At 37.9% G+C, this 26500-nt stretch overlaps 1 protein-coding gene across 9 annotated transcripts in view; it reads left to right on the forward strand.

Annotated features, from left to right (window-relative positions):
* Positions 1 to 26500, forward strand: part of CNOT1 (CCR4-NOT transcription complex subunit 1) — a 96835-nt gene that overhangs the window by 25094 nt on the left and 45241 nt on the right. For all 9 annotated transcript variants that reach the window (XM_054697078.1, XM_037516433.2, XM_037516436.2 and 6 more), the window contains exons 2-15: positions 3492 to 3767; positions 11135 to 11242; positions 11879 to 11977; positions 12357 to 12425; positions 12511 to 12565; positions 13322 to 13525; positions 14385 to 14553; positions 15503 to 15629; positions 15766 to 15876; positions 20317 to 20487; positions 20824 to 20951; positions 22846 to 23086; positions 25163 to 25282; positions 25981 to 26103. In XM_054697078.1, coding sequence (XP_054553053.1) covers positions 3666 to 3767; positions 11135 to 11242; positions 11879 to 11977; positions 12357 to 12425; positions 12511 to 12565; positions 13322 to 13525; positions 14385 to 14553; positions 15503 to 15629; positions 15766 to 15876; positions 20317 to 20487; positions 20824 to 20951; positions 22846 to 23086; positions 25163 to 25282; positions 25981 to 26103 — 1827 coding nt within the window. In that variant the 5' untranslated portion in view covers positions 3492 to 3665. The remainder of the gene's footprint in view (positions 1 to 3491; positions 3768 to 11134; positions 11243 to 11878; positions 11978 to 12356; positions 12426 to 12510; positions 12566 to 13321; positions 13526 to 14384; positions 14554 to 15502; positions 15630 to 15765; positions 15877 to 20316; positions 20488 to 20823; positions 20952 to 22845; positions 23087 to 25162; positions 25283 to 25980; positions 26104 to 26500) is intronic.

Consider the following 26500-nt stretch of genomic DNA (forward strand, 5'->3'; position numbering starts at 1 on the left):
CACAACTGCTCAGGCTCTGTGATTAACTGGGGTTTTAAAAACCATGTCCATCGTTTGTTGTGCATGTTTATTCATTGGTTTGTAAAATTCCTTGTAACATTGTTATGCGCTCATTATCTTGTTTGCTTCTGAACTTTTCTTTGTTCATCTTTTTTGGGTGAAAATGACTATGACTGGATCTAACAGCAGGAAAGCTTCAGATAAGTCTTTAGTTGTTCAAGTTTATGGTGGTTCTGCACCCTCCCGTTTCATCAGCTTCCTCCTTTGTGATTTTTGCACCTACACAAAATTCTCATTAGATAATTTTTAACCATGTGTTTCAAGTAACTCCTTTACATCTTCATATATTTCATTATATCCAGCCTGTGGTGCCAACCTAACAATCTTCTTCCTGGTGAACTTTTTCTAAGGGCTGCTCAAGGTCTGCAAATTTATTTTCTATAGGTTTTACTCCAGACAAGATTCATGGAGGGTTTTTCATTTCCTGCACTGAAATTGTCAATAGCGTCCATGATAGGTTTACCATGGCAAAATTCTCTTATAGTGGGTTTAATTTCATATCTAAGAACATAATCATTTGCTAATAGGCTTTGAATATTGCAGCAACACTCTGATTCGTAGGTTGAATCAAGCTGTTTGTGTTGCAAGGCAGAAAATTAACTTAAACATCTGTTAGGTCATTCAGGTTAGGTGGGAAACTTGAGCATTGTCCAGAAGGAGCCAAGTTTTTTCAGGGTTTTTAGTCCAATAAAAATGTTTGACAGCTGGGCAGAAATACGAAGTAAACTTTTCTGGTGATCCATACCTTTTTTGACTGTCAAATAACAGGAAGGTGAGATCTAGCGTAACCTTTCATAACTCTTGGTGTTGCAGAATAAGTAGTCACTGGCTTGAATTTCAGATCTCCTGAAGAATTATCACCAACTAGGAAAGTCATACAGGGTTTGGCAGCCTTGAATCCTGATGTTCTTTCTTTGGCAATGTAGTTTGTTTGGCATGTCCAAAAAAGACTTTTCATCTATGTTAAAATTTTGCCTGTGTTGTGTATCTGGGCATGCAACTGTGATTTCTTTGTTGGCACTTGGATACTTAATTGTTTATGGGTTATGCAATTGTGAATGATTCTTAAAATGCTCAAGCCATCTTTCTGTGAATTTTTCACTGCAGCACTGGAACTCTGGTTTTCTTTATGTCTTCAAATAAACTTAAAATTTTCATTTGTATGACCATTAGCAAACATGGAGCATTCATGCTGATGTTTGTCCCCCATCCAGATGTTCAAAAGTCTTCTCATGTTTTCCATTATGCTGTTTCTATTCTGAGTTAATTTTGTAGCAGCTAAGGTATTACACTTGTAGCTCAAATGGTAATTTTTTCAATATTATTGCTTCTTTGTACAGTTGTTGGTAGACCAAGAGTTCTTCCAGTATCTTATCTACACCTCTGTTCATTATCACACCTTTAAAAATTCTAGTTTTATTTCTCATGTCACCCTTTTACTCTGTTTTATATTTACGACATCAGGAGTACACAGTGCAGCATTATCACTCATTGCTACATGATTAAATCAAGGAATAAATATTTGCTAAGTGAAAATTGTAAGAAACATCTCCTACCACCATGTAGTTCAAAAACAATAACAGATATGGATTTGCCTTACTGCATTCATTTTTTGTGCATTTGCATGTTTATGGTATGCTTTGTGAAGTTTTATTTTCTGACCTGTTTATTCCAGGTCAGGGCCTCAGAGGTGACTGAACCTAGTCCTGGCAGCTCAGGGTGCTAGGCAGTAACCAACCTTGCGGAGGGTGCCATTCCATTGCAGGGCATTCTCACACACCTGCACCTAGTCATACTAAGACAGTGTAGACACCAGTGAACTTAGACTTTGGGATGTGGGAGGAAAACAATACAGGAAGAAAACCCTAGCACATGGGGAGAGTGGCAAACTCCACACAGTCAGTGGTCAGGAATTGTTTTTCCCCTCATCAACATTTGAAGTTGAGAAGTTGAGAACCTACTGTACTATAATTTAAAGTTATCTTTTCTTTATTTTTTTTAAAAGATTTATTTATTTATTTATTTATTTATTTATTTATTTATTTATTTATTTATTTATACAAGCACTGGGTATAGTCAGAAGCGTGGGAGAGTGAGAGAGAATTCACTAGAGCCAGAGAGGAGAGCAGAGCAGGCAGAGTGACGAAGTACATTGCTGAGGGGAGCAGCGGGCGGCGGGAGAGGTCTGCGAGCCATGTGGGACCCTCTGGTGGCCGGGGAGCAGCCGGGGATCGAACCGGCGCTGCAGAGGCTGCGGGAAGCTTCGCAACCCAGTGTTCAACCGCTGCGCCACTGGGGAGGCCCAAGTTATCTTTTCTTTAAGCAATACTTCAGTGAAGATATGTTTCCTTTGTGTTCTTGTGACAATATATCTGGAGAAATAGTCTTAACAGTGAATTATTGGTTCAAGGGTAACGCAATAAACAACATTTTTTGGTACTGCCAGTTTGACTTTCAGAAAAGATTATACCAGATGATGCTGTTAACAGCCTGGAAAGTCTCTGTTTACTTTTTTCCTCATTACACTGTGTCCTCAACTTGGATTTTTTGGTTGATTTGATATAGAAAATATACTATAACCATACATGAAAGAAACAACTTGGCTCTGAATTCATTGGAGGCAAGTTTAGTTACTTATAATAGAAGCATCACTTATCTTTAACTCTTCATGTGTTATTACTTTAGAATAAGTTAAAAAAATATCTGGGGGCATTCCCAAGCTTCTCTTTCTCTGTCTCTCTCAATTTTAGGAAAGTGGAGGGATAGCATAGGTAGAACCTTTGCTTTGAACAAAACAGAACAAAATAATGTGGTCTTTCTACATTAAGAAATTGTTAAAGGTTTAAATGCCCTTTACCAACTTTTAATCTTCATAAGCTTTCTATACTTTATAAGGTAACTTCCGATCCTAAGGAAATTAGGAACAACTTCAGAACATGAAGATACAGATAAGCTTAGCATTCAAAGAATTTCATGTTTCAACATTGGTGTTTGGTGAATTCATAAGAACAAAGGCACGTATAACCTTCTTATTTGGATGAAGACAATTCTGCCTCAGTTGGTGGAAGGAATTAGGCCATCATTTTAGCTATACAATTGCTGCCTTGAACGTACTTTTCTAAATTTTCCAAGTAAACAGCTTTTACAATGTAGCAGTGAATTTGGGTCCTAGAGTCCTAACCTGCTTTTCAGACAGCCATTCAGACTCTTAAACATACATACTACCTTACAAACTTTAATTCCAAACTATCTGATTTTGAAGCAGTACATAAAGAATAAAGTGAATAAATGAAGTCTTGTAAATAAATATGTTGTAGATGAAGTCATCAGTGGTGTTTTAGTACTAAGAGAGCGATATGGAAGGTTATTTTATTCCCATTTCCCTAATAAAAATTTATATTTAAAATTCTGAATCTTTTTGTTTTAAACAGGTGCCATGTTTCAGAACAGATTAAGACCCCTGGTACAGAAGAACTGAAGACATTGTACAGACAGCAGATATAGGCTAATTACAAAGAAAGCATTAACCTGCCTCTGAGGTGACTAAAGGGGAATAATGGTGATTTTGCGCCGGGCTCGGCCGCCTGCTTCCGCCCCAACCAGCAATGAATCTTGACTCGCTCTCGCTGGCCTTGTCTCAAATCAGCTACCTGGTGGACAATTTAACCAAGAAAAACTACCGAGCCAGCCAGCAAGAAATACAGCATGTAAGTAAACTGGTAGAAGAAAAATAACATTAAAGGACTGATTATGTAGTGGAAAGAAAACTGGAAATTTACACAAGTATGTTGCATGAAAAGTAACTCCACCCCTCCCCCCCCCATTTCAAATATTTTCTCCTTTATATAAAAGAGAACCTATCCTAGACTCCATTCCACCTTTTTTGGGATTCAGAGATTTCTATTTTTCTATAAAAATTATGAAACAGGGGCCTCCCTGGTGGTGCAACGGGTTAAGATGCAACCTATCAAGCTATCTGCAGCCTCTGCAGCACGAGTTCAATCCCCGGCCAGCCAGGGAGCTGCCCACATGGCGCAGCAGACTTCTCGTGTCTCGCCCGCTGATCGCTCAGCAGTAGTGTGTTTCATTCAGTCTGCCTGTTCTGTTCCCCACTCTGTCTCTGGTGAGTCCTCTCACCCCCTGCATCTCTGGCCTGTACCCCAGCTCTTGTATGCATAAATAAATAAATCTTTAAAAAAAATTATGAAACAGGATCTTGTTTTGGTCTAGTCCCATTTTTTCCCCTTTTCTGTTTAAAAAAATTGAAATATACCTTGCAGACCATAAAATGTGTCTCTCTGAAGTGTAATATTTGGTAATTTGTAGTAGCTTCACTAATTGTTCAACCACCACCATCGAAATTCAGCATGCGTTTATCACCCCAAAAAGAAACACCTGGATCCACTAGCCGTTGCTCTCCTGGCAACACTAATCTAGTTTCTGCTGGTATGGATTTGTCTTTCTGGAATTTTCATATAAATAGAATCATACCATGTGTGGTCTTCTGTGTCTGCTTTTTACTTCCTATAATGTTTCCAACTTCGGCTATGTTGAGAGCATGTATGAGTAATTTGTTCATTTTTGACTGAGTTTGATTATTCATTCCACAATTTGTTTATCAGTTGATGGATAGTTAGGTTAGTTTGTACTTTTTGGCTACTAAAATAGTGTGACTGACAGTATTTATTTATAGGTTTTTGTGTGGATGTTTTGAGATTTCTTGGGTATATACCAAGGAATGGAATTGCTGGCTCATGGTAGATTTGTCTTTAAATTTCTGAAGAATGGCAGACTGTTTTTCAAATCTCTGTATCACTTTTCATTTCTATGAGCAGCATACGAGGATTCCATTTTCTTGTCATTCTCAGTTGATGCTCATCATCGCATTTTGCTTTTAGTTTTAGTCATTCTAGTGGGTGTGAACTGTTAATGTCATTTTGATTTACAATTAATGTTCAGCATCATTCTGTGCACTTACGTCTATTCAAATCCTTTCCTTTCCGTATTTTAAGATTATTTTTCTCAAGTTAGGTTTTACTTGTAGAGTATTTTATTCCAACTTAAATGCTATACTTGTAGTGGTAATACTCGCTCCCTGTTTTTATACATTAGACATGCAGTATACATTTTTATACATTATATTTTTATACTTAGAATTAGGATATGTAAATTACTATAATTTTTGAACTTTTCTGAACATCATATTCTTTATGTGGTAATAGACTAGAAACAGTTAAAATTTACCTGACATCTTGTTAGGATTAAATAAAATTAAATACAGCACGTTTCCTGTCACAAGAATTTAAAAAATGCAAATTCACCTTTCTCTACAGTATAAATTATAGTTTCTATATAAGGTAGTTCATACACAAATACAAACTTGTGAATAAAACAGGGGCCTAATTATTTGAAGTAAATCTAAGAATTGAGAGTGTTTCTATGGGAGCCCTTTTTCTCTTTGCTTTTGGGACATGTATATAGGCATAGTTTGATTTTTAAATTTTTAATATTTAGTTTGATTCAAACATTGCTTTTAATATGATGCCAGTATCAGCTGTGGAAAAAGAACTCTGTAGAGATGTTCATAGCAACACATGCCTGTGGTTCTTTTTCAGTTCTGGAGGCTCCAGGGCAGCCTGTATTACTTGATGCCTTTCTTTGTGAACACAGACACTCCACTTACTTGACAGCCTTCAGGTCACAGGCCAGCTTTTTAACAGTCTCAGGAGTCATAGCTTCTGTTTGTTCTTGGCAAGTTTCCCAACACTAGAGCAGTTATCTCTGAGATCCGTTTAGGTCCAACAAGAAAGAACAGATCTCGTGAGTTATATCTCAGGCACCCACTTTTCTTTCACATTTTCAAATGAGGATGAAGACACCACTGGTGAACAGACTAGAAGTACATTTTTGTGGATAACTCAGTGATTGTAATCTATCATAATCCTCTTGTGCTACAGTCTCCAAAAAAAGTATGTGTCTCTCCATTCCTATTGTCCTCCAATAGTTGTCAAAACAGTTGGTACATACTCAGGTGGAAATTTGTTTTCATATAGGATATTGAGAGAAATGTTTTGCCAATTGCACCACCAACCACAACAATGCACTGAATTGTCTGCATTGCTGAAACAGTTTGTATCCACCTTAAATATTTCCGATTCAGTGATGACCTGAGCTTCTCTACTTGGGCATTGGCAGCACTGGTTAATTTTATTTTTAAAATAGATAATATATCAACCTGATTACCCCAACTATTCATGTTTGCTGTCCCCAGGCATCTGATTGTTAGTTGTTTGTTACCTATTCCTGCAAAGATATTTGCATATAGAAAATAGAGAAATATTTCCTATCCCTTTTTATAGGGTGGCATGTGATTCATACTGTTCTGCATCTTGATTTTCTTTTTTTTAAATTTACCGGTCTTATCTTGGAAGTCATCCAAACAAGAAAAGCGCCTTCATTTAAGGTTGCACAGTAAATCATTATATGGATAATCACAATTTACTTAACTATTGCTGAACCTTTAGGTTACATGAATTTGGTTTTTGTTTTGATGGTGCTGTTATGAGCTTGTTTCTTGCATGTATGAGTTAGTAAAGTTGTAGGATAGAGTACTAAAAAAATTAAAGCTTGCGTAACTCTTTGCTTTCTAAAGCAGAAGCTCAATTCTTAGGATCATCTAGTTCTTATGGGATTTTCTTTTCATGTAGTACTATTTCTTTGGTAGATTGAAATACCAACTGGTCTATATAGTTACGGATTTAGTGCATTTGATTTTGCATTGATGAAGTGTCATGCTTAAGTCGATTGCTTTAATATGTTCAGTAATTCTACTACAAAAAAAAATTCCAGGCTCCTCATTCTGAGTTTCAGGGTTCCTTTAGTCCAATTCTAAATGCTCTTCTTGGAATTCTTATTTTCAAGACCCAAGCCTAAGACCACCTTGCCACTGAAAGCTTACTCTTGGGTTAACTCCTTAGAATAAATTCTGAAAGCAAGTTGGTCAGAATGGGATCCGATAATTTCATGCAGCTACTAGTTAGATATGTACTGTGGACCACACATTATTATTTCTTTTTAGTCTGCTTTTTTTTTTTTTTAATTTACTTTATTTACTTTTTTTAAAATTTACTTTATGGGGCCTCCCTGGTGGTGCAAAGGGTTAAGTCTCAGCACTATGAAGCTATCAGCAGCACAAGGTTGATTCCCAGCCAGGGAGCTAACCCCTTATGGCACAGCAGACCTCTCCTGTCTCGTCCGCTGCTCCCCTCAGCAGTGTATTTCAGTGGATCCACCTGTTCTTCTCCCCGCTCTGTCTTTGGTAAATCCTCTCACTCCCTCACCGCCCCCCCCAACACCTCCGGCCTGCACCCCAGCTCTTGTATGCATAAATAAATTTTTTTTATGGGAGGTGTAAATCTAACGTTACTAAATCTTTTTATTGTTCATGGAAAACAAAGAAGTAGAAGAAAATTAGACTCTTGACGGGAAGCCCTTTCTGTGCCAGGTTGAGTGACTGACAGCTCTTACTCTAAAACATCTCCCACTGTCAGAGTAATCATTCTAAAATATATACTTAATAGTCTTTTTGCTATGTTAAAATCTTTTGTGTGTCTTTGTCCCACTCAGTTTAAAGCTAGGCTCTTATACTGGATCTGTATTGCTGTTGCTTGGAATGTCCTCTGGAAGGAGATATGAGAATGTTTGAAATGCAGGGTATTTATGAGATTTCAACACCTGTAGTGGGAGAGGAACAGGGAAGACAAAGAATTAGACAAAAGAACTGTGGTGGAAGCCCAACAGAGCCTTGGCCAAAGTCTGTGGGGAGTTCCCGGAAGGTATATCAAAGTTGTTCTGTGGCCACAACTGGCCAGGTTGCCTTTGGGTAATAAGTTTGAATATATGACAAAATGAGGGAGCTTATTGCTGGGTCACTTTGAACTTCCTTGAAGTGGGGGATCTGGTGGCACTGCCCATCTTTGTTTTCATTTTAAAGATTCATTTTATTCTTGCATACAAGAGCTGAGGTGTAGGGCAGGGGTGGGGGGCGGTGAGAGGATTCACCAGAGACAGAGTGGGAAGCAGAACAGGAGGATCTGCTGATAGCTTGATAGTGCTGAGATGTAACCTTTTGTGCTACCTGGGAGGCCCAGCTTTACTTTCTTAATAAGACTTAGTGTGATATGGTTAACTTAATTTTATATTGGTTTAATCATCTTCCTTACTCCAAAGTCAACTTTAGAACTGAAATAAATGAAACAAAGAATAGAGAAAAATCCAAAAGTTGATTCTTTAAAAAATGTACAGGGGCCACCCTGGAGGCGCAGGGGTTAAGTCTCAGCACTATCACTGTTGAGTTCCATCCCCGGCCAGGGAGGCCATGGAGCTGACCCACATATGGCACAGCAGACCTCTCCTGTCTTGCCCACTGCTTCCCTTAACAGTGTATTTCAGTACATCTGCCTGTTCTGTTCCCCACTCTGTTTTTGATGAATGCTCTCAATTCCTCACACCTCTGGCCTACACCCCAGTTCTTCTATGAAAAAAAAAATTGCTATAAAAATGTTTTATATCCTATTCGTAAGATATTAACTCAAATCTAATTTTAAATTTTTATTAAATTTTCAAATTTATGTATTATATAAAGTAAGAGTATAAATTTTTTGATTAAATTATAAGATAACTTAAAATTTTTACTGAATATAATTTTAAGCACACACAGAAGTTAGCAGGTTAATATGAGCTCCATGAATTTGTCATCTAGTTTAATTTTAAGTCATGGAAAATTTTAATTTTTTAATTTCATCTAACCCATTCCCCTCAGTTGTTTTAAAGCATCCAGACATAATTTCATCTGTCTACATGTTAATATAAATCTAGCCACAAAACTTATCACATCTTTTTTATAAAAAAGCGTAGTATTTCTAAACCCTGTGCTTGGAGATGTGGTCTGCCATTTAACATTCTCATATCCTCTCTTTGCTGCATATAATAAATTTTTGAACAGCTCATGAATCAGAACCCAGATAAGATAAATCTGTTTTATTGACCTAGGTCTCTTAAAATCTGTCATTTTCCCTCCCTCTTTTTTTCTTGCATTAAAGAAATCAGATTGTCCTATAGTTTTGCCCACAGTGTGAATTTTGCTGATTTTATCCCCAGGGTGGTATATTTAATGTGTCCCTCTGTCTTGTATTTGCTTTATTTTTTTTTTTTAAACTTTCCATACTTTTTTTTTTTTTTAAAATATTTATTTATTTATTTATTTATACAAGCACTGGGTACAGTCAGAAGCGCGGGAGGGTGAGAGAATTCACCAGAGCCAGAGCAGGGAGCAGAGCAGGCAGAAGGACCGAAGTACACTGCTGAGGGGAGCAGCGGGCCGCAGGAGAGGTCTGCGCACTCTGCGGGACCCTCCTCCGGTGGCCGGGGAGCAGCCGGGGATCGAACTGGCGCCGCAGAGGCTGAGGGCAGCCTTGCACCCAGCGCTCAACCGCTGCGCCACCGGGGAGGCCCTCTTGTATTTGCTTTAAATTGGTAGTTAAATTTAGAGGTTTGATGACTGTTTTTTTCCCCCTTAGGATAATTTAATAGGTGGTAGATATAAACTTTTATCAGGAGGTTTGTAATGCCCAGTTGTCTCCATTTTTGTAGTTTTTAGCAGATTATGTTCATTGACTAGATTCGTTAATTTGTTAGGGATTGCAAAATGACAAGACACTCATTGTTACGCATTCTTTATTAGTCGAAATAATTCTATTAAGGAAAACATGATCATGCAGACTGTACGGTTAGTACCCTGAGGTACATTTTAGATAGGAAAGACAAGATACATACTTGATTCTCTTTTTATCTGCCTGTTTTCAAAATGAATTACTTCTTAGCATCCTCCAGACATTGCCAGTGAGTATTTTAGTATTCTTAGGAACTCGTACTTTTAGCATATTTGATGTGTTTGAATTCATTGAAAGTATTATTGCTGTTTATCCTGTCTCCTCTGCTTTCCTAAGTGAAAGCTTAAGCATGTTGGCTTCCCAGTTCTTAAGTATTTTTAACTCTTAATATGTCTGTGAGGCAGTGTAAAAATTGGTCTTACTTCCACATTTTCTGATGGGGAAGTTGAGACTGACTTAAGTTAACTTAGCCAGCTGTCACAAATTATCATCATACAATGGAAACTGCATAGACTTTGGAATTTGACTGTGCAGCCATATTCCTCCACTCAGACTGTGGGCTCTTAGTCTCATGCTGTCTGTTTTAAGTGTACACCTCCTCATCTGTCATATGGGAGCAGTCTTCAGCAGAGTTGCTGACTAGCCAAGAAAGCTCTATACCATATCTGTCCCTAAATGGATAGTTAAATGTTATATACAATATGTTAATATAGCACTTAACAAATGATTACTTTGTATAGATGGTGAAGAAGGGAACATAGCCACATACACTGGTCTCGCAGCTTAGTCTAGTGAGGGACACAGAATAGTTGGTGGTGTTACGAATAAAACTAAAATAGGGCAAGGGAGTGAGTGAGCACCTGGAGCTTTCCTGTTTGAAGGAATAGCATGTACGGGCATCACTATGCTTGAGGACTGGCAGGAAACGAGGAGCTCAAGGACAGCAGCTCACATACTGAGTCATACCAGCTCCTCTAGGGCCTGGCCTTGTATGCCTTAAGGGTCACTTAGGTTAGATTTCAGGCTGAATTTTTAGAGTAAAAATAATGCTTAGAAAAATGGTGTTCTTGTGAGTTCACTTTGTTATAAAATTCTTGCTTTAACAATTAAAAAAAACAAAAAAACTATTCTTACTACATCTCATATATGCTACTGGTAAGTTTGATAGAGGGGTTGACCACAGTACACAGTTATATGTGCTAGTTACTGGTAGTTTTTCTTCTGTCCTTCTAGTGACTATAAGAAATATTTAGAGAACGTGTAATAATTCCTATTCCACGTCAGTAGCTCCTATAACTGTTAATGCAAAGTGACCAGTGTAACTTGAGATTTTGCCCCAGATATTGGTGTTTTTCTTTTAGATCCCCCTCAGTGTTTACAAACCTCTACTTTTATCTTTTTAGATTGTGAATCGGCACGGTCCTGAGGCAGACAGGCATTTATTACGCTGCCTATTTTCGCATGTGGATTTCAGTGGCGATGGTAAAAGCAGTGGCAAAGATTTTCATCAGGTATTTGAGATTAACAGTTTGTTTATTTCAGTCCAATTGTTGAATGAATTCATTTTTGGCCACAGTATATACAGCAAATGACACTTATAAATAGCATCCAGAAATGATCTTAGCTGAATGGCTAAGAGGTATTGAGACTTTTCTTTTTTCTTTCTTCCTTTTCCGTTCTCCCTTTCTTCCTCCCTACCTATCTCTGTCCTTCCTTCCCCACTCCCTCCTGGCTACAAACCATTACATTTACCTAGTTCAGGCTTACAGAGCTGGGGATCAGACCTGGCTAAAGGAAGCAAGAATGTAGAAATTCCTGCTTGAAAAGGCAGGGCTTCTCTTATCCTAGTTTCTTTGGCTTGATTCCCAGTCTGGTAAAGGTTTGTCATCCTATGTCATTCTTTTTTTTTTTTTTTCTATGTCATTCTTAACAGTTATTTTGTCTGTGGACTATATACTATAGAGGTTTTGGTATAACTTGTTGCTAATAGACCTTAGGTAGTATAAATGAAACTTCTAAAGATCTGATTTCTGTAACCTAGAAACAGTATGCAATATTGGATTACACTTTAAAATTTTGCTAATGTTTCTGTTTGCACAAGAAGATAACTGTTAGTGCTAATGGAAATTCATTTTTTATTTTTAAAGACTCAGTTTCTGATTCAGGAGTGTGCGTCGCTGATTACAAAGCCAAATTTCATCTCGACGCTGTCCTATGCCATTGATAATCCATTGCACTATCAGAAGGTTGGTATAGTTTTTATCTTTTATAAGTATGTGTTGTCTCTTATTAGGCTCTCTAAAAAGCCCTTGAACCATGATCTCTTAATGTTATGTCTTAATTTTAAAATTTCATGTAGTTTGGGACTTTCATAGCTTCCTAACAATAGCAAGGCAGTTAATCTGCTAATAATTACAATCTTACTAAGACGAGGTCATGTGAAGACTTAAATGTATTAGCCAGTAGTTCTGAAACATGGTATATTGAATCTAGCAGTGCTACAAATTATGCTAATGCAATAAAGTTCCATAATTGGGTGAAAAGATGCTTTTATAAACTGGAAGATTGTAACTTCTTATTTTGAGGCAAAGTTTATGTTGTTGTTACTGTTTTTTTTCCTCCCAGAGTTTAAAGCCTGCACCCCACTTATTTGCCCAGCTGAGTAAAGTTCTGAAGTTAAGTAAAGTACAAGAGGTAAGTGGTTTAAGGAAAGATACATACCGTTATAATTGAAAATAGCTATTTCACTCTTTGATCACTCTAACCCTTCTTGTTTCAGGTAATTTTTGGCCTTGCCCTCTTGAATTCTTCCAGCTCAGATCTTAGAGGTTTTGGTAAGTTCCCTTCCCCCTAAAGATATAGTAAAGTGAACCTCTTTAAAATCCTCTTTTGAATCTTGACTATCAATAGGTTAGATTTACAGAGCTAAGATAATTGAAGATTATTTTCTGCCTCCTGTGTACATGTATGGTAAAAACACAAAATTTACCTTAATAACTATTTCAATGTATAGTTCAGTAATGTATAGTTCATATTGTTGTTTAACAGATGTGTATGTGGAACTTCATTTTGCAAAAGTAAAACAGTCTACCCACTGAATAACTCCCCTCCCAATCCCCCAGTGCCCCGCAGTCCCTAGCAATTGGTCTCATATTTGTGAGACCAGTTGAAAGCTTTGGAGGGTTAAGAGTGAATTGGTAACGCCTCTCTGGTGGTACAAGGGGTTGAGTTTCAGCACTGCAGCCACTGCGGCATGAGTTTGGTCCTCAGCCAGGGAGCTAATCCACATAATGGTGCAGCAAACCTCCTGTCTCGCTGATGCTTCCCTCGAGAGTGTATTTCAGTGGGTCTGCCTATTCTGCTCCCCACTCTGTCTCTGGTGAATCCTCCCTCTCTCTCTCTCTCTCTCTCTCACACACACACACCCAGCACCTTTGGCCTACACCTCAGTTCTTGTATGCATAAATAAAAATAAATCCTTGAAAAAAATTGTTGAATGAGAAAGGTGGCCATCTATATTTTGATGATATGTGACATTTTACCCACTGCTCCTCAAAAATAACTTGTGTTTTGATTTACTTGATTTCTAGCTGCCCAGTTTATCAAACAGAAGCTTCCAGATCTTCTGCGTTCTTACATTGACGCAGACGTCAGTGGAAATCAAGAAGGTGGCTTCCAAGATATAGCAATAGAGGTCCTACACCTCCTCCTCTCCCATCTCCTCTTTGGGCAGAAGGGAGCCTTTGGAGTTGGACAGGAACAGATAGACGCTTTTCTTAAGACGCTGCGCAGAGGTAAAGGACTGTTTTTAGCTTAACAATGATCTCATTTTTTTGGACGATCACAAACACATGACAGAATTTTAGTCTACAAGTAAAGACAGTGATTTACCTTTTTGTTGTTAAGTTGGTAATCTTTTAAGGAAGAGAGTTTATATATGAAAGTGATTAAAAATCTCATAGGGTATGAAATAAACTTAACTGCACATAATCTTAATGTATAATCACAGATAATAAGATTTAGTATATCTCTAATCTCATTCAGGAGGGAGATAACATAACTGAACTATCTAGTTTAAAAATTGGTCACTTGATATATTCATCTTACCTCTTTAGTTATTGTTATGCTAAATAACATTGTTGCCATTTTTCTTCCTCTGACCGTTTTAGAGTTTGTGAGACTGGGCGAAACAAATCTTTGATAGTAGATATTTTTAGTGTTTTTGTTTTTTCCTAATGTTTATATAGCTTAATTTTAAACTGCATTAACTTTTGTAGTGATAGGAAATTTTCTGTTCGCAGTGAAATGACACATAATTCCGATTGTTTCTTATGCCTTCCTTTGTATGGAAATTGATAGCCTTATTTTGAAATTCGAAAGTAATATTTAGTGTATGAATTTGTCAATATGTTGGAATCCTAATATGAAAAATAAAAATCTACTTATGAGTGGTTTTTGTGCTATAAAAGCATTGAAATTTTAGGTAACTGGTGTGAAGTCCTAACTTGGGCTAGATGGATTAGAAAAAGCAGAATAAACTTTGCTTTGACTATGAACTTCTTGTGGAAGATTCAGTCTTAGGGTGCTTTTTAGAATAAAAGAGTCTAACTTATTTATAGTTAATAACAGTTGTAATCTTTTTTTCTCTTTCAGATTTTCCCCAGGAACGCTGTCCTGTGGTGCTTGCACCACTTTTATACCCTGAAAAACGGGACATTCTAATGGACAGGATCCTGCCTGATTCTGGAGGGGTAGCTAAAACCATGATGGAGAGCTCTTTGGCTGATTTCATGCAAGAAGTAGGCTATGGCTTTTGTGCAAGGTTGGTAGGAAGATATTAAACTTCTCATTACTTTTGTGCTAATTAAACATGATATAATTCTTTAAAGCAAGTTCCTCAAATTCTTTAATGTGTCATCTTTACCTCTCAAGAATTTTGAGAAGTCTTCTATATAATCATTTTAGTGGCAGCTATAAATATCCTGGTGGCCAAATTTCTCTATCTATACCCCCAAATTTCTCCAAGTTAGGAATAAGAGGTTTTAGCCTCGTTGCTAAATTAGGCATTTTTAACTTTGAGCATGAGAGAGCATTGAGGCAGGTGTATCTGGAATTGCATCATTTCCTACCTGGTTTTCCTGCTCCTCTCCCATTTCCTTCATCTTCTACCACTTTCTTGCCTTTTTTATACCCTCCTTGCATATTTTTCTCCCCTGCCAAGGGACACCAAAGGAAACTTGCAGCATGTTCACTTATGAGTGATAGAGTGGATTATTAATTTTTCTGAGAATAAGTTGTTAAAGGACATTAAGGTGCTTTTGCTTTACCTTTAAATATAACTTTTAATGTTTTTACAACTTACCAATCGCCATTTCTACTTATGTTTGAAATAGTATATTTCTCGTATGTGGGCCTGGCATAAAACTTTTGTTTAATTAAACTTCAAAATATAACATCAACAGTATTGCATTTTCAAGGCTTTGTACATATCAGAATAATCAAATTCACCTTGAGTATCTTTGTTTTGAAGAGTAACTTGATTCCTACTGAGATTGAGGCTAACTGTGTATCTTTGTGAAAGGTATTACTACTCTTGGTTCATTGACTTAAATTTTTCCCATTTTCTTAACCTAGGTAGGTACAAGAAATGAAGCTTACTGTTCTTTAGTAAAATTCTAGGGATTTTGCTCTAGGGTTCATTTCGTACTAGCACATCTTAGTTTTGGTATTGAAGGTGGTAGTGTTTTTCTGAAGTTAAATTTCTGTTTCAGTGTTGAAGAATGTCGCAATATAATCATGCAGTTCGGTGTGCGGGAGGTCACAGCTGCCCAGGTTGCAAGGGTTTTGGGAATGATGGCTCGAACTCATTCAGGATTAACAGATGGTATTCCATTGCAGGTAAATGTGGAATTCTTTTAAAAATGAATTAGTATTCTGCTCTCTTTATTTTCTTAAATTACAGTGACTGATCTACTTACCAGAGTAGAACACATAAAGTAGTTCAGTTTGTTTAATTCAAATTTTAATTCTGCAGAGTATCTCTGCTCCTGGCAGTGGGATCTGGAGCGATGGAAAAGATAAAAGTGATGGAGCTCAGGCACACACGTGGAATGTGGAAGTCTTGATTGATGTTCTCAAAGAACTGGTGAGTACATGTAATCTTGTTTTTTCACTCGTGGTATTACAGAATATGACCTAAAGAAAGTAAATGTTAATGAATGAAATACCCAGCTGAAAGACAGTAACAACGTTTTGTAATTCCTCACTTCATTACCTCAAAAAGTATTGCAGTCAATCAAAACTACCATGAGATACCATCTTACACCAGTGAGAATGGCACATATTAAAAAAACTAGCAACAACAAGTGTTGGCAAGGGTATGGAGAAAAAGGAACTCTTCTGCACTGTTGGTGGGAGTGCAAACTGGTCCAACCACTATGGAGAGCTGTGTGGAGATTTCTGGACCTACTAAACATAGAGCTTCCATATGATCCAGCAATTCCACTCCTAGGTATTTACCCAAAGGACACAGAAACACCCATTCCAAAGAACACCTGCACCCCTATGTTTATAGCAGCACTATTTACAATAGCTAAGCTTTGGAAACAGCCCAAATGCCCAAAAATAGATGACTGGATCAAGAAGATGTGGTACATATATACCATGGAATATTACTCAGCATTCAAAAAAGATAAACACATGCAATTTGCAGCAACATGGATGGCGCTGGAAGGGATCATGCTTAGCGAAATAAGCCAGAAAGAAAAAGAAAAATACCGGATGGTCTCACTCATAGCAGGAATCTAGAAAACTTAAATAAGGGACCAGGAAAATGAATAACTATAAGAAAGTGAAAATCAAAATCAACAAAAAACTATGAACCAGAAACACTTTTTGGGGGGGGGGGGGGTGGGGGGGGAGGGATTGGGGTCAGAATGGGGGGGTTGCAATTGTATGGGGAATATAAAAATAAAATTTATTATTTAAAAAAAATAAAAATTAAAATTAAAAAAAAAGTATTGCAGTAATGATGTGCTCAAAAAGTACACAATCAAATTCCAGTTTTGATCTTCAGTTGTTGCTGCTCTGCAGTTCACTGCTGTGGCAGACTTTTGTTTTTGAGAACTGAAAAGGTGATTTTTAATTTTTTATACCTTTTTTTTGTCCTTTTTTTGATCACATCATTCCTATCCTGAGGAAATGAATCATGTGAAAATCTTCATTATGCTGATGTTGGGGTTCAGATGATGAGGTTTGTTGTGGGTGGGCTTCTTGGGTCCCCCTCAAAAAGAATTCAGCAGACATTCACATTCTTCAGTACATGGCAATGTTTACTGAGGAAAGGAAAATAAAAGGAAAGAGAGATACAATGCCTGTATATTCACAGGCAGGCAGTCTTTTTTTTTTTTTTTTTTTTTTAAGATTTGTTTCTTTATTTATACAAGCACTGGGTACAGTCAGAAGTGCGGGAGGGTGAGAGAATTCACCAGAGCCAGAGCAGGGAACAAAACAGGCAGACTGACGAAATGCACTGCTGAGGGGAGCAGCGGGCCGCAGGAGAGGTCTGCTCACCATGTGAGACCCTCGCCGGCGGCCGGGGATCAAACCGGTGCTGCAGAGGCTGCGGGCAGCTTTGCAACCCAGCGCTCAACAGCTGTGCCACCAGGGGAGGCCCAGGCAGTCTTGTCTTAAATGACAAGAACTGCTGGAGATTTATTGAAATATGCTACTGAGAGGAGTAACATTCAAGACTGGAGGGGGCCACCTGTTGTGTGTGACTTTTCTTGAAGGGACTAATTTGTTGCTAAATCGTGATTGTAGGAAGAATTATTTAGGAGAAAGGAGGCCTTCTTAAACATTTCTGGAAAATGCAATAAAAATCCTGTTAAGCTTTTTTATGTCAGTGAGACATGAGATAGAGAATTTGTGTATGTCTTCCTACCACTTCTCAAAACATAATAATTCACCCCCAGTAAACCAAGTACCTCTTCTAAAATGTTAAATATGCTTAAATAAAACATAAAATAAAACTTTGAGATTTAAGAGGGTAATATTTAGTCTGAGAGAATAGTAGAGTCACAGTGAATATGTTCTGTCTTGTTCATAAAATGACAGACAACAGAATACAACATTAAAGATTACATGTACAGTTGCCCTTGTAGTGAACAGTACAGGGAGTTTGGGGTGCTAGCTTCCATGCAGTCTAAAGTTAGTGTAATTTGGCCTCCCCGGTGGCGCAGCGGTTGAGCGCTGGGCTGCGAAGCTGCCCACAGCCTCTGCAGCGCCAGTTCGATCCCTGGCCGCCGGGTGAGGGTCCCACATGGCGCAGCAGACCTCTCCTGCTGCACCCACTGCTCCCCTCAGTAGTGTATTTCGTCAGTCTGCCTGTTCTGCTCCTGGCTCTGTCACTGGTGAATTCTCTCACCCTCCCGCACTTCTGACTACCCAGTGCTTGTATAAATAAATGAATAAATCTTAAAAAAAAAAAAAATAAAGTTAGTGTAATTTATAGTTGGCCTTCTGTATAGATGTCCAGGTAATACATGCATCCACATATGTATGCATAAACACACATATGGGACATATATATATATATATATAATCTCTCATAGTTCTCATTTTAAGTTTTTCAACTTATAGATAAAATTGAAATAGAGAATTAGCTGTTTTCTATATGACCTTCCTACAATGATTTTCCTTTTGTTGTTTTCTTATTAGTGGATAGACAAAGGTGTTCAAACCTGTTTTCCTTTAGTAATGGAGGGGAAAAATAATACAGGGTCATGGCATTAAACTTAGAAAATGAAAAGAAAAGCAAAATAAAAAGCAGTTTATTTACTTATGGATAGCTAGTTATTGTTCTGTTTTTGTCCTGTGATTGTCTTGCCGAACTGAAATAATGCTCTTTTCACTTTGTAACTTCATTGTCCTGTTGAAAATAGTCTTTTTAAAAATTGCAGCCAAGTATGGTATTCCTTGTTATCTGAATATGTTTTGTTCCTGATTTCAGAAACTACTAAAAGGCTCTTAAGTTGAGTGCTTGTACTGTGGATTTGAATCAGTAACCTCTTCTTCCTACTTCTTTTTTCTTGTATGTTAGATTTATCAGTAGATACTTTTGTAGGCAGGGAGCAGAGAACAGTTTCAGATTTATATTGGGCCAATTTGTTTCATTCACTTACCCATAAAGGATAACAACACAGGTATGCCTGTGGTTTTGCCAAACGTCTATATCTAGGATAATTTCTATTTAATGGTACATTTATGGTTCTGTTCTGTCACAACAAATTTTCCTTCAAAGAAATTTTAAAAAGAAAAATGTTACTTTCTGAGTGTTACAGTTGCCTTGGAGTGATAACCTAAACTTGAAGTTTGTTCTTTTTATCATATACAAAAACAAGCATTAAGGTCTTACTAGCTCGAAAGGAGTCACCTTTGGCCAAAACTAAACCTATGCTTTGATTGGAGACTTAAATATAAAATGCGAACAGCCTTTTTCCTTTCAGGCATAGAACATACTTATTACTTGTTGCAGTGTTTGGTAAATTGTCTTCTATAAATTTGTTTCCTTTGCCTTTAGAAGACTCTGGACCACTTTTCCCAATACTAGATTGGGTTGTTTTTAGGGAAGATCTTTAGTTAATTACCAGTGATGTTTGAGATAATTGATAATATTGCCTACTTTGTTTCAAGACTGTAGAATCTATGTGTATAGTCCGGAGAATGTGAGGCTTCCTTGTATTATAAAAGGGAAGAGGGCCTCCCTGGAGGCACAAAGGGTTAAGCACCAACTACGACGCAATCCGCAGCCTCTGAAGCAAGGACTTCCATCCCTGGCCGGACAGGGAGCAACCTACATGGCGTAGCAGACGTCTCCTGAGTCCCCCCCTGAGTCACCCCCTGCTCCCCTCAGCAGTGTGCTTCAGTCAATTTGCGTGTTCTGTTCCCCACTGTCTCTGATGGATCCTCTCACCCCCTGCATTTCTGGCCTGTGCCCCAGCTCTTGTATGCATAAATGGATAAATCTTTTTTTTTTTTTTTAAAAAAGGGAAGAGACTTTCCCTTCATTATGTTTCCACAAGTATTAGAAGTATGTCATAAACTGAAAGATTGGACTACCTTGTCTAAGAGGGCACAACTCAGGTATCTTTCGAATATTGAGCATTTACAATCTTTCTGAATCTCTTTGGAAATGCCAGAAAGTCAGGTGAATTTAATTTATAATTAGAACATCTTGGGCCTCCCTGATGGCATAGGGGTTAAGTCTCAGCGCTAAACAGCTATCACCACTGTGGCCCAAGTTTGATCCCCGGACAGGGAGCTAACCCACATATGGCCTCTTCTGTCTCTCCTGGCTGCTCTAATTAGCAGTGTATTTCAGTCAGTCCATCTGTTCTGCTACCCACTCTGTCTTTGATGAATCCTTTCACTCATCGTGGCTCTGGCCTACACCCCAGTTCCTCTATGCATAAACAAATGTTTTTAAAAATCTTGATTGGTTTTTGGATTTGATTAGTCTCAGGATAAAGCATCAAAATATGTACAAAATGTGTTAATTAAATTTTTAAATGCTTTTTCTTTTTAGAACCCGAGTTTGAACTTCAAGGAAGTAACTTATGAACTGGACCATCCTGGATTTCAAATTCGTGACAGTAAAGGACTTCATAATGTGGTTTATGGCATTCAGAGGGGTCTGGGCATGGAGGTGTTCCCAGTAGACCTCATATATAGACCTTGGAAGCATGCAGAAGGCCAGGTAAGTGAATGGTGGTTAGCTATAGATTTGGGAGGAGGGGAGGTAGAGGGGTGAGTTATTCTTTATATAGTGCTATCTCCTATATTATTTTAAAGTAGACTTTGTCATACTCGGTTGAATTATAGATTGTCCTAGAAGTTAAATGATAGTTTGCATGGCAATCTCATCGCGTACCTTTCATCTCTCTGAATTGTTTTTTGTAGAACAGATAAGATTATAAAGGAAATCGTCATTCTAATTAACCTTGAGACTGAAATTTGCCCAATGGAAAATGTTTTGAATTTCTGTAGCATTCACAGTCATTTGTCGTGTAAGGATGTTTTTCTTTTGTTCTAGCTCTCCTTCATTCAGCATTCCCTTATAAATCCAGAGATCTTCTGTTTTGCTGATTTTCCCTGTCACACTGTTGCCACTGATATTCTGAAAGCACCACCAGAGGATGACAATCGAGAAATTGCCACATGGTAAACATTGTTGTCTAAACTTTTTTTGATAGGACCACTTCTCTCTTTTGAAATAAAAAATTAGCTATGAGCAATTACATATTTAACAGGTTTAAAGGAAAAGGTATTTTTAATGAACCTTAGTTTTTATATTGGAGTGTTGGCAGATGAAAATCTATTTTTAATCCAGTTTTTACTAGTTATCTCTCTCCTCTTGTAAAGTCTGCTGTAGGTGTTTTCTGAAACTATCAAGTGTTTGAAGAGGTTTGTATTTCTTTAGTGTTAGATCCCTTTGTTGTCTCTGCAGATTTGCTTGCTTTCTTTCTTTTGCAAGTAGTTCAAGATGGCCAACCCATCGAACCTAATATTTTCAACTAACATCTAGTTTTTCTGAGTTTCAATTACAAACTTTTGAGGTTGACACTGACACTGGTTTCTCCTGGAGCTCTATCCAGACACATCCTTTCTGGGGATGGGAAGTAAGACTGAAAGTACTGCCATCCTGTTGAAGTATACACATGGCTGCAAGGGGGTGTAAACTAAGTTGGTCCCTAAATCATGTACCTGCTTTAGACTTTCTTAAAATCTTTTTCCATCTATTCTTTTGTGGTACACTTTCCAAATAGGGAACAGATTATTGTCTTTATTTGTGAGTGTTAGTTTCAGGACAGTTTAAAGCCCTTTAACAGTTGTCCAATCTTCTACAACAAAGGATGATAAACTTTGCTTGTGAAGAGTTAATTTCCATCTGGTTTCACAGCCTGGATAGCCTCAACTATACAGTTAGGTAGCAACTACTTTAACTCTCTTTGTAGCACAGTATAAATGATTGTGGCTATGTTTAGTAAAACATTGTTTAGAAAAACGTGTAGTGGGTGGGATTAAATTTGTGGATATAGTTTGCTGAAAGATTGACCCACGCAATGACTTATTTTAGAGTATGTCCTTTTCCCAGGTGCCAGCTAACATTTGCTCTGCAGGCATAACTGATTTTTCCCCACTAAGCCTTACGTATATGGCAGTATTTTTCTTCATTTTATTTCAACAGATAGAGGCCCTTTTCCATTTTACAAAACCAAAATGTTACCATATTTAACAGCTCCTTAATATAGCAGTATACTCCAAGTTTCCCTAATTGTTTCAAAAATGTCTTTTAACAGTTTGTATGATTGAGAGTCTGGACAAGGTCCACATGGTTTCTTTTATTCTGTAAGTCTTCCTTCTCCCTCTTTTTTTTCCCCCCTTAATTTGATGGAGAAATGGGAATATTTATCCTTTAGTTTATCCCATGTTATGGGGTATCTGTTTACTATTGGATTTAATTTGTTCTCTGTCCCCATGTTTTTTATACACAATGGGTAGTTTAAGGTTTTGAGGCTTGATTAAATTCATCCAGATGTAGCATCTTGGGGCAAGAATAATTCATAGTGGGGTGTTGTGAACTTTTTGAGCTTGTGTAACATCAGGTATTATCTGAGTTACAATTTTACATTAACAAAGTAAGTTTTCAGTCTGTTATTTGGGGTAGAATTTTTCTTATTTGTAAATTATATTTTATTTATATTTTTGCTTTTTGACTGTTCCTAAACTCCGTGATGTTGCTTGTTTTTCACACTAGTCAACAAAAATCTTTGATGACATCTCTTTGCTACGGAGGCCCATGATTATGTATATGGACAGTGCTGTCCCCTCTCCTTCATCATTTATTCCTTGTTTTAATTTGAACTGCCTTTGAAATTAGTCTGCAAGCATGGCAGCAAATATTTTTGACATGGACATTACCAACTTGAATATTTATTCAAGTATTAAAAAATGACAATTTGATTTTGTTTGATCACTGGTATCATTTATTTGGAAATGAATTTTGTATACTTAGATTTTCATTGATAGAGCCTCTTACCTCCCTTCTTGTTAGGAAGAGCTTGGATTTGATTGAATCTCTACTGAGGCTCGCAGAGGTGGGGCAGTATGAGCAAGTCAAACAACTCTTCAGCTTCCCTATCAAACACTGTCCAGACATGCTGGTATTGGCCTTACTACAAATTAACACCTCCTGGCATACCTTGCGCCATGAACTCATCTCCACTCTGATGCCAATTTTCCTTGGGAACCATCCTAACTCTGCTATTATTTTGCACTATGCATGGCATGGGCAGGTAAGACAAGATCATTTCTTTGTTAGTCTTGAATTATAACAGTCTGGAATTCATACTTGAATAAAGATTATTTTCTAGCATCATGTGGAAATTGTAGTATAACTTTAAAGAGCAAGGGACAAGGCAAGTTTAAAAGAAAAATCATTATTACCAAAGCACTGTGTAGTTAGGGCAGCAGTATCCTTTTGATAGCAGAAGGAGCTTTATCATTTATCATGTGTCCAGAAAGCACTTCATAGGTGCTATTTTCTGCTTTATCCAAATCCTGCATTTATTTATTTATTTTTAAAGATGTATTTATTTATACAAGAACTGGGTACAGGCCAGATGCGTGGGAGGATGAGAGGATTCACCAGAGACAGAGCGGGGAACAGAACAGGCAGACTGATGAGATACACTGCTGAGGGGAGCAGCGGGCAAGGCAGGAGAGGTCTGCCTTACCATGTGGGATTCTCCCAGGCCAGCTGGGATTGAACCTGTGCTGCAGAGGCTGCGGACAGCTTCACAGTGCGGTGCTCAGCCACCTGTGCCACCAGGGAGGCCCCCAAATCCTGCATTTAAATTTTATTTTAGTTTTACTGAAATCACTTTCAATCCCTTGTGTTTTCCCCTACGAATTTTGTAGAATTTATTTGATAAGTAAATACTCTTTTGTCTGTTGATTATTTTTTTCTGATCGCCTTTTTTTTTTTTTAAAGATTTATTTATTTATGCATACAAGAGCTGGGTACAGGCCAGAGATGCAGGGGGTGAGCAGATTCACCAGAGACAGAGTGGGGAGCAGAACAGGCAGACTGACTGAAATACACTGCTGGGGGGAGCATTTATGTACAGTTAGATTTAGAATATACATGCTCCAATCCCAGAAATCCTAATAAAACTATACTCTAACATAAGAGGTGATTACTTTATATTACTTTGCTTTTATTTATAGACCAATTATTTGTAGTTTAATTTTAAGGAATTAGGTAAAAACTTGATATGTCCTCATTTTCATACTGTGTTCTATTCTAGCTTAGTGTCTGAAAATGCAAAGGCAGATTTTTTTTTAAAGATTTATTTATTTATGCGTACAAGAGCTGGGGTACAGGCCAAGGGTTCAGGGGAGTGAGAGGATTCACCAGAGACAGAGTGGGGAACAGAATAGGAGGATTGACTGAAATACACTGCTGAGAGTAACAGTGGGCGAGTCAGGAGAGGTCTGCTGTGTCATGGGGTAGCTCTCTGACCGGGGATCGAACTCATGCTGCAGTGGCTGCGGATAGCTTCATGGGTTGCCTCTTAACCCCTTGCGTGACCAGGGAGGCCCCTGCAAAGGCAGAGTTTTGATATCTATAGGAGAAATAAATTTGTTGAAGGAGTATATGACTAAGGCTTCCTTTGAACATAATGGAAATAACTTAGCTTTCCCAAAAGGATGTCATTGCAAGGCACTGCTTGAGGTTTCAACCTAAAACATGTGCTGATGGGGACCTCTTTGGTGGTCTAGGGGTTAAGTCTTAGTTCTTTTTTTTTAAAGATTTATTTATTTATGCATACAAGAGCTGGGGTGCAGGCCAAAGATGAGGGCGTGTGAGAGGATTCACCAGAGACTGAGCAGGGAAAAGAACAGGCAGACTGACTGAAATACACTGCTGAGGGGAGCAGCAGGCGAGACAGGAAAGGTCTGTTGCACCATGTGGGTAGCTTCCTGGCTGGGGCTCAAACTCATGCTGCAGTGGCTGTGGATAGCTTCATAGGTTGTCTTAACTCCCTGTGCCACTAGGGAGGCCCCTAAGTGTCAGGATTTTATGGTCTTAAATGCATATGCTAGATTAGGCTGGATTAAAAAAATTAAAAAACAATGCTACAGCCAGAGTTAGATACTCCTTTCCTCATTCTCTCTCTAGTGAATCCTCTCACTCTTTGCACCTCTGGTCTACACCCCAGCTCTCATATGCATAAATAAATAAAAATAAATCTTCAAAAAAAAAAAAGCACTAATATGCCTACAAGTAAAACTAGCTAGGCATTCCCCATATTGCCTATCAAAATGTTTAGCAGTACTTCAATTTAACCTTCTTTTTCTTTTCTTAGGGACAGTCTCCCTCAATCCGGCAACTTATCATGCATGCAATGGCAGAATGGTACATGCGAGGGGAACAATATGATCAGGCCAAATTGTCTCGAATACTTGATGTGGCCCAGGACTTGAAGGTGAGCTTGAAGAGATACAGAATATGTGCATTTGTTTATTAATGGTAAAAATACCAAACATGTTTATGTAGCACCGGTGCTAAATAATGCTCATGTAAATAGCTCTTAGCTAGACGAGAAGATATTCAAAATTTTTCCTTGTAACTAGAAAGGGATTGGATTTGGAAGCAGAGTGGTTTTAGGTATACAAAGATGTTTTTATTTATATTTGATTGGATTTTGTTGGTTATCTATATTTGCAAGACTATATTAAAATAAGCTACAATTGAGCACTTCTGAGATTAATCTGTGATATAATTTATTGGAGAAACTATCTAGATTTCAACCCCTTTGCAAATCTTACTAGCATTAATAGGATCTTTTGACAGGTAATCTGATCTTGTAACTTTGATCATTAAATGATCAAAGAATATTCCTTAATTTAGGTTTTTTAAGTGGATAAGGATAATTTTCTATGCTTTGTGTTTACTCTATGCTTAGTTATTTGGAAAAGCACAGGGCAAAGTCATGGGTTGTGTGATCTTATTTTATGGAAGGACTGATATTACTACTGAATTGTATTGAGCTGTTAAGGATTATGAGCTAGAAAACACATAAGTTTTATTTATAATTATTTATGAAAATAAAAGCAGCAAAGTAGGACAGACAGAAAGTTACTTAACTTTGTGACTTGCAGTTTATATGTTCTTTTTCTTTAGGCTTTGTCAATGCTGCTAAATGGTACTCCATTTGCTTTTGTTATTGACCTTGCTGCACTTGCTTCACGTCGTGAATACCTCAAACTTGACAAGTGGCTGACAGATAAGATTCGAGAGCATGGAGTAAGCAGGATTTGTTTATTGCTACTTTTCAATTTGGATGGCTAGAATAGCTAAAGAAATAACTTTTTTTTTTTTTTAAGATTTATTTATTTATTTGCACAAACACTGAGTACAGTCAGAAGTGCGGGAGGGTGAGAGAATTCACCAGAGCCAGAGCGGGGAGCAAAGCAGGCAGAAGGACCGAAGTACACTGCTGAGGGGAGCAGCGGGTGGCAGGAGAGGTCTGCGCGCCATGTGGGACCCTCCTCCGGTGGCCGGGGAGCAGCCGGGGAACGAACCGGCGCCACAGAGGCCGCGGGCAGCTTCGCAACCCAGTGCTCAACCCCTGTGCCACCCAGGAGGCCCAGAAATAACCTTTTTAAAGTGCTTATTAAAAAAAGTGCTTATCAGATGTTGT

The sequence above is a fragment of the Talpa occidentalis genome, unplaced genomic scaffold (assembly GCF_014898055.3).
Source record: "Talpa occidentalis isolate TD23 unplaced genomic scaffold, MPIMG_talOcc4v2.1 talOcc4.17, whole genome shotgun sequence".
Taxonomy (NCBI): domain Eukaryota; kingdom Metazoa; phylum Chordata; class Mammalia; order Eulipotyphla; family Talpidae; genus Talpa; species Talpa occidentalis.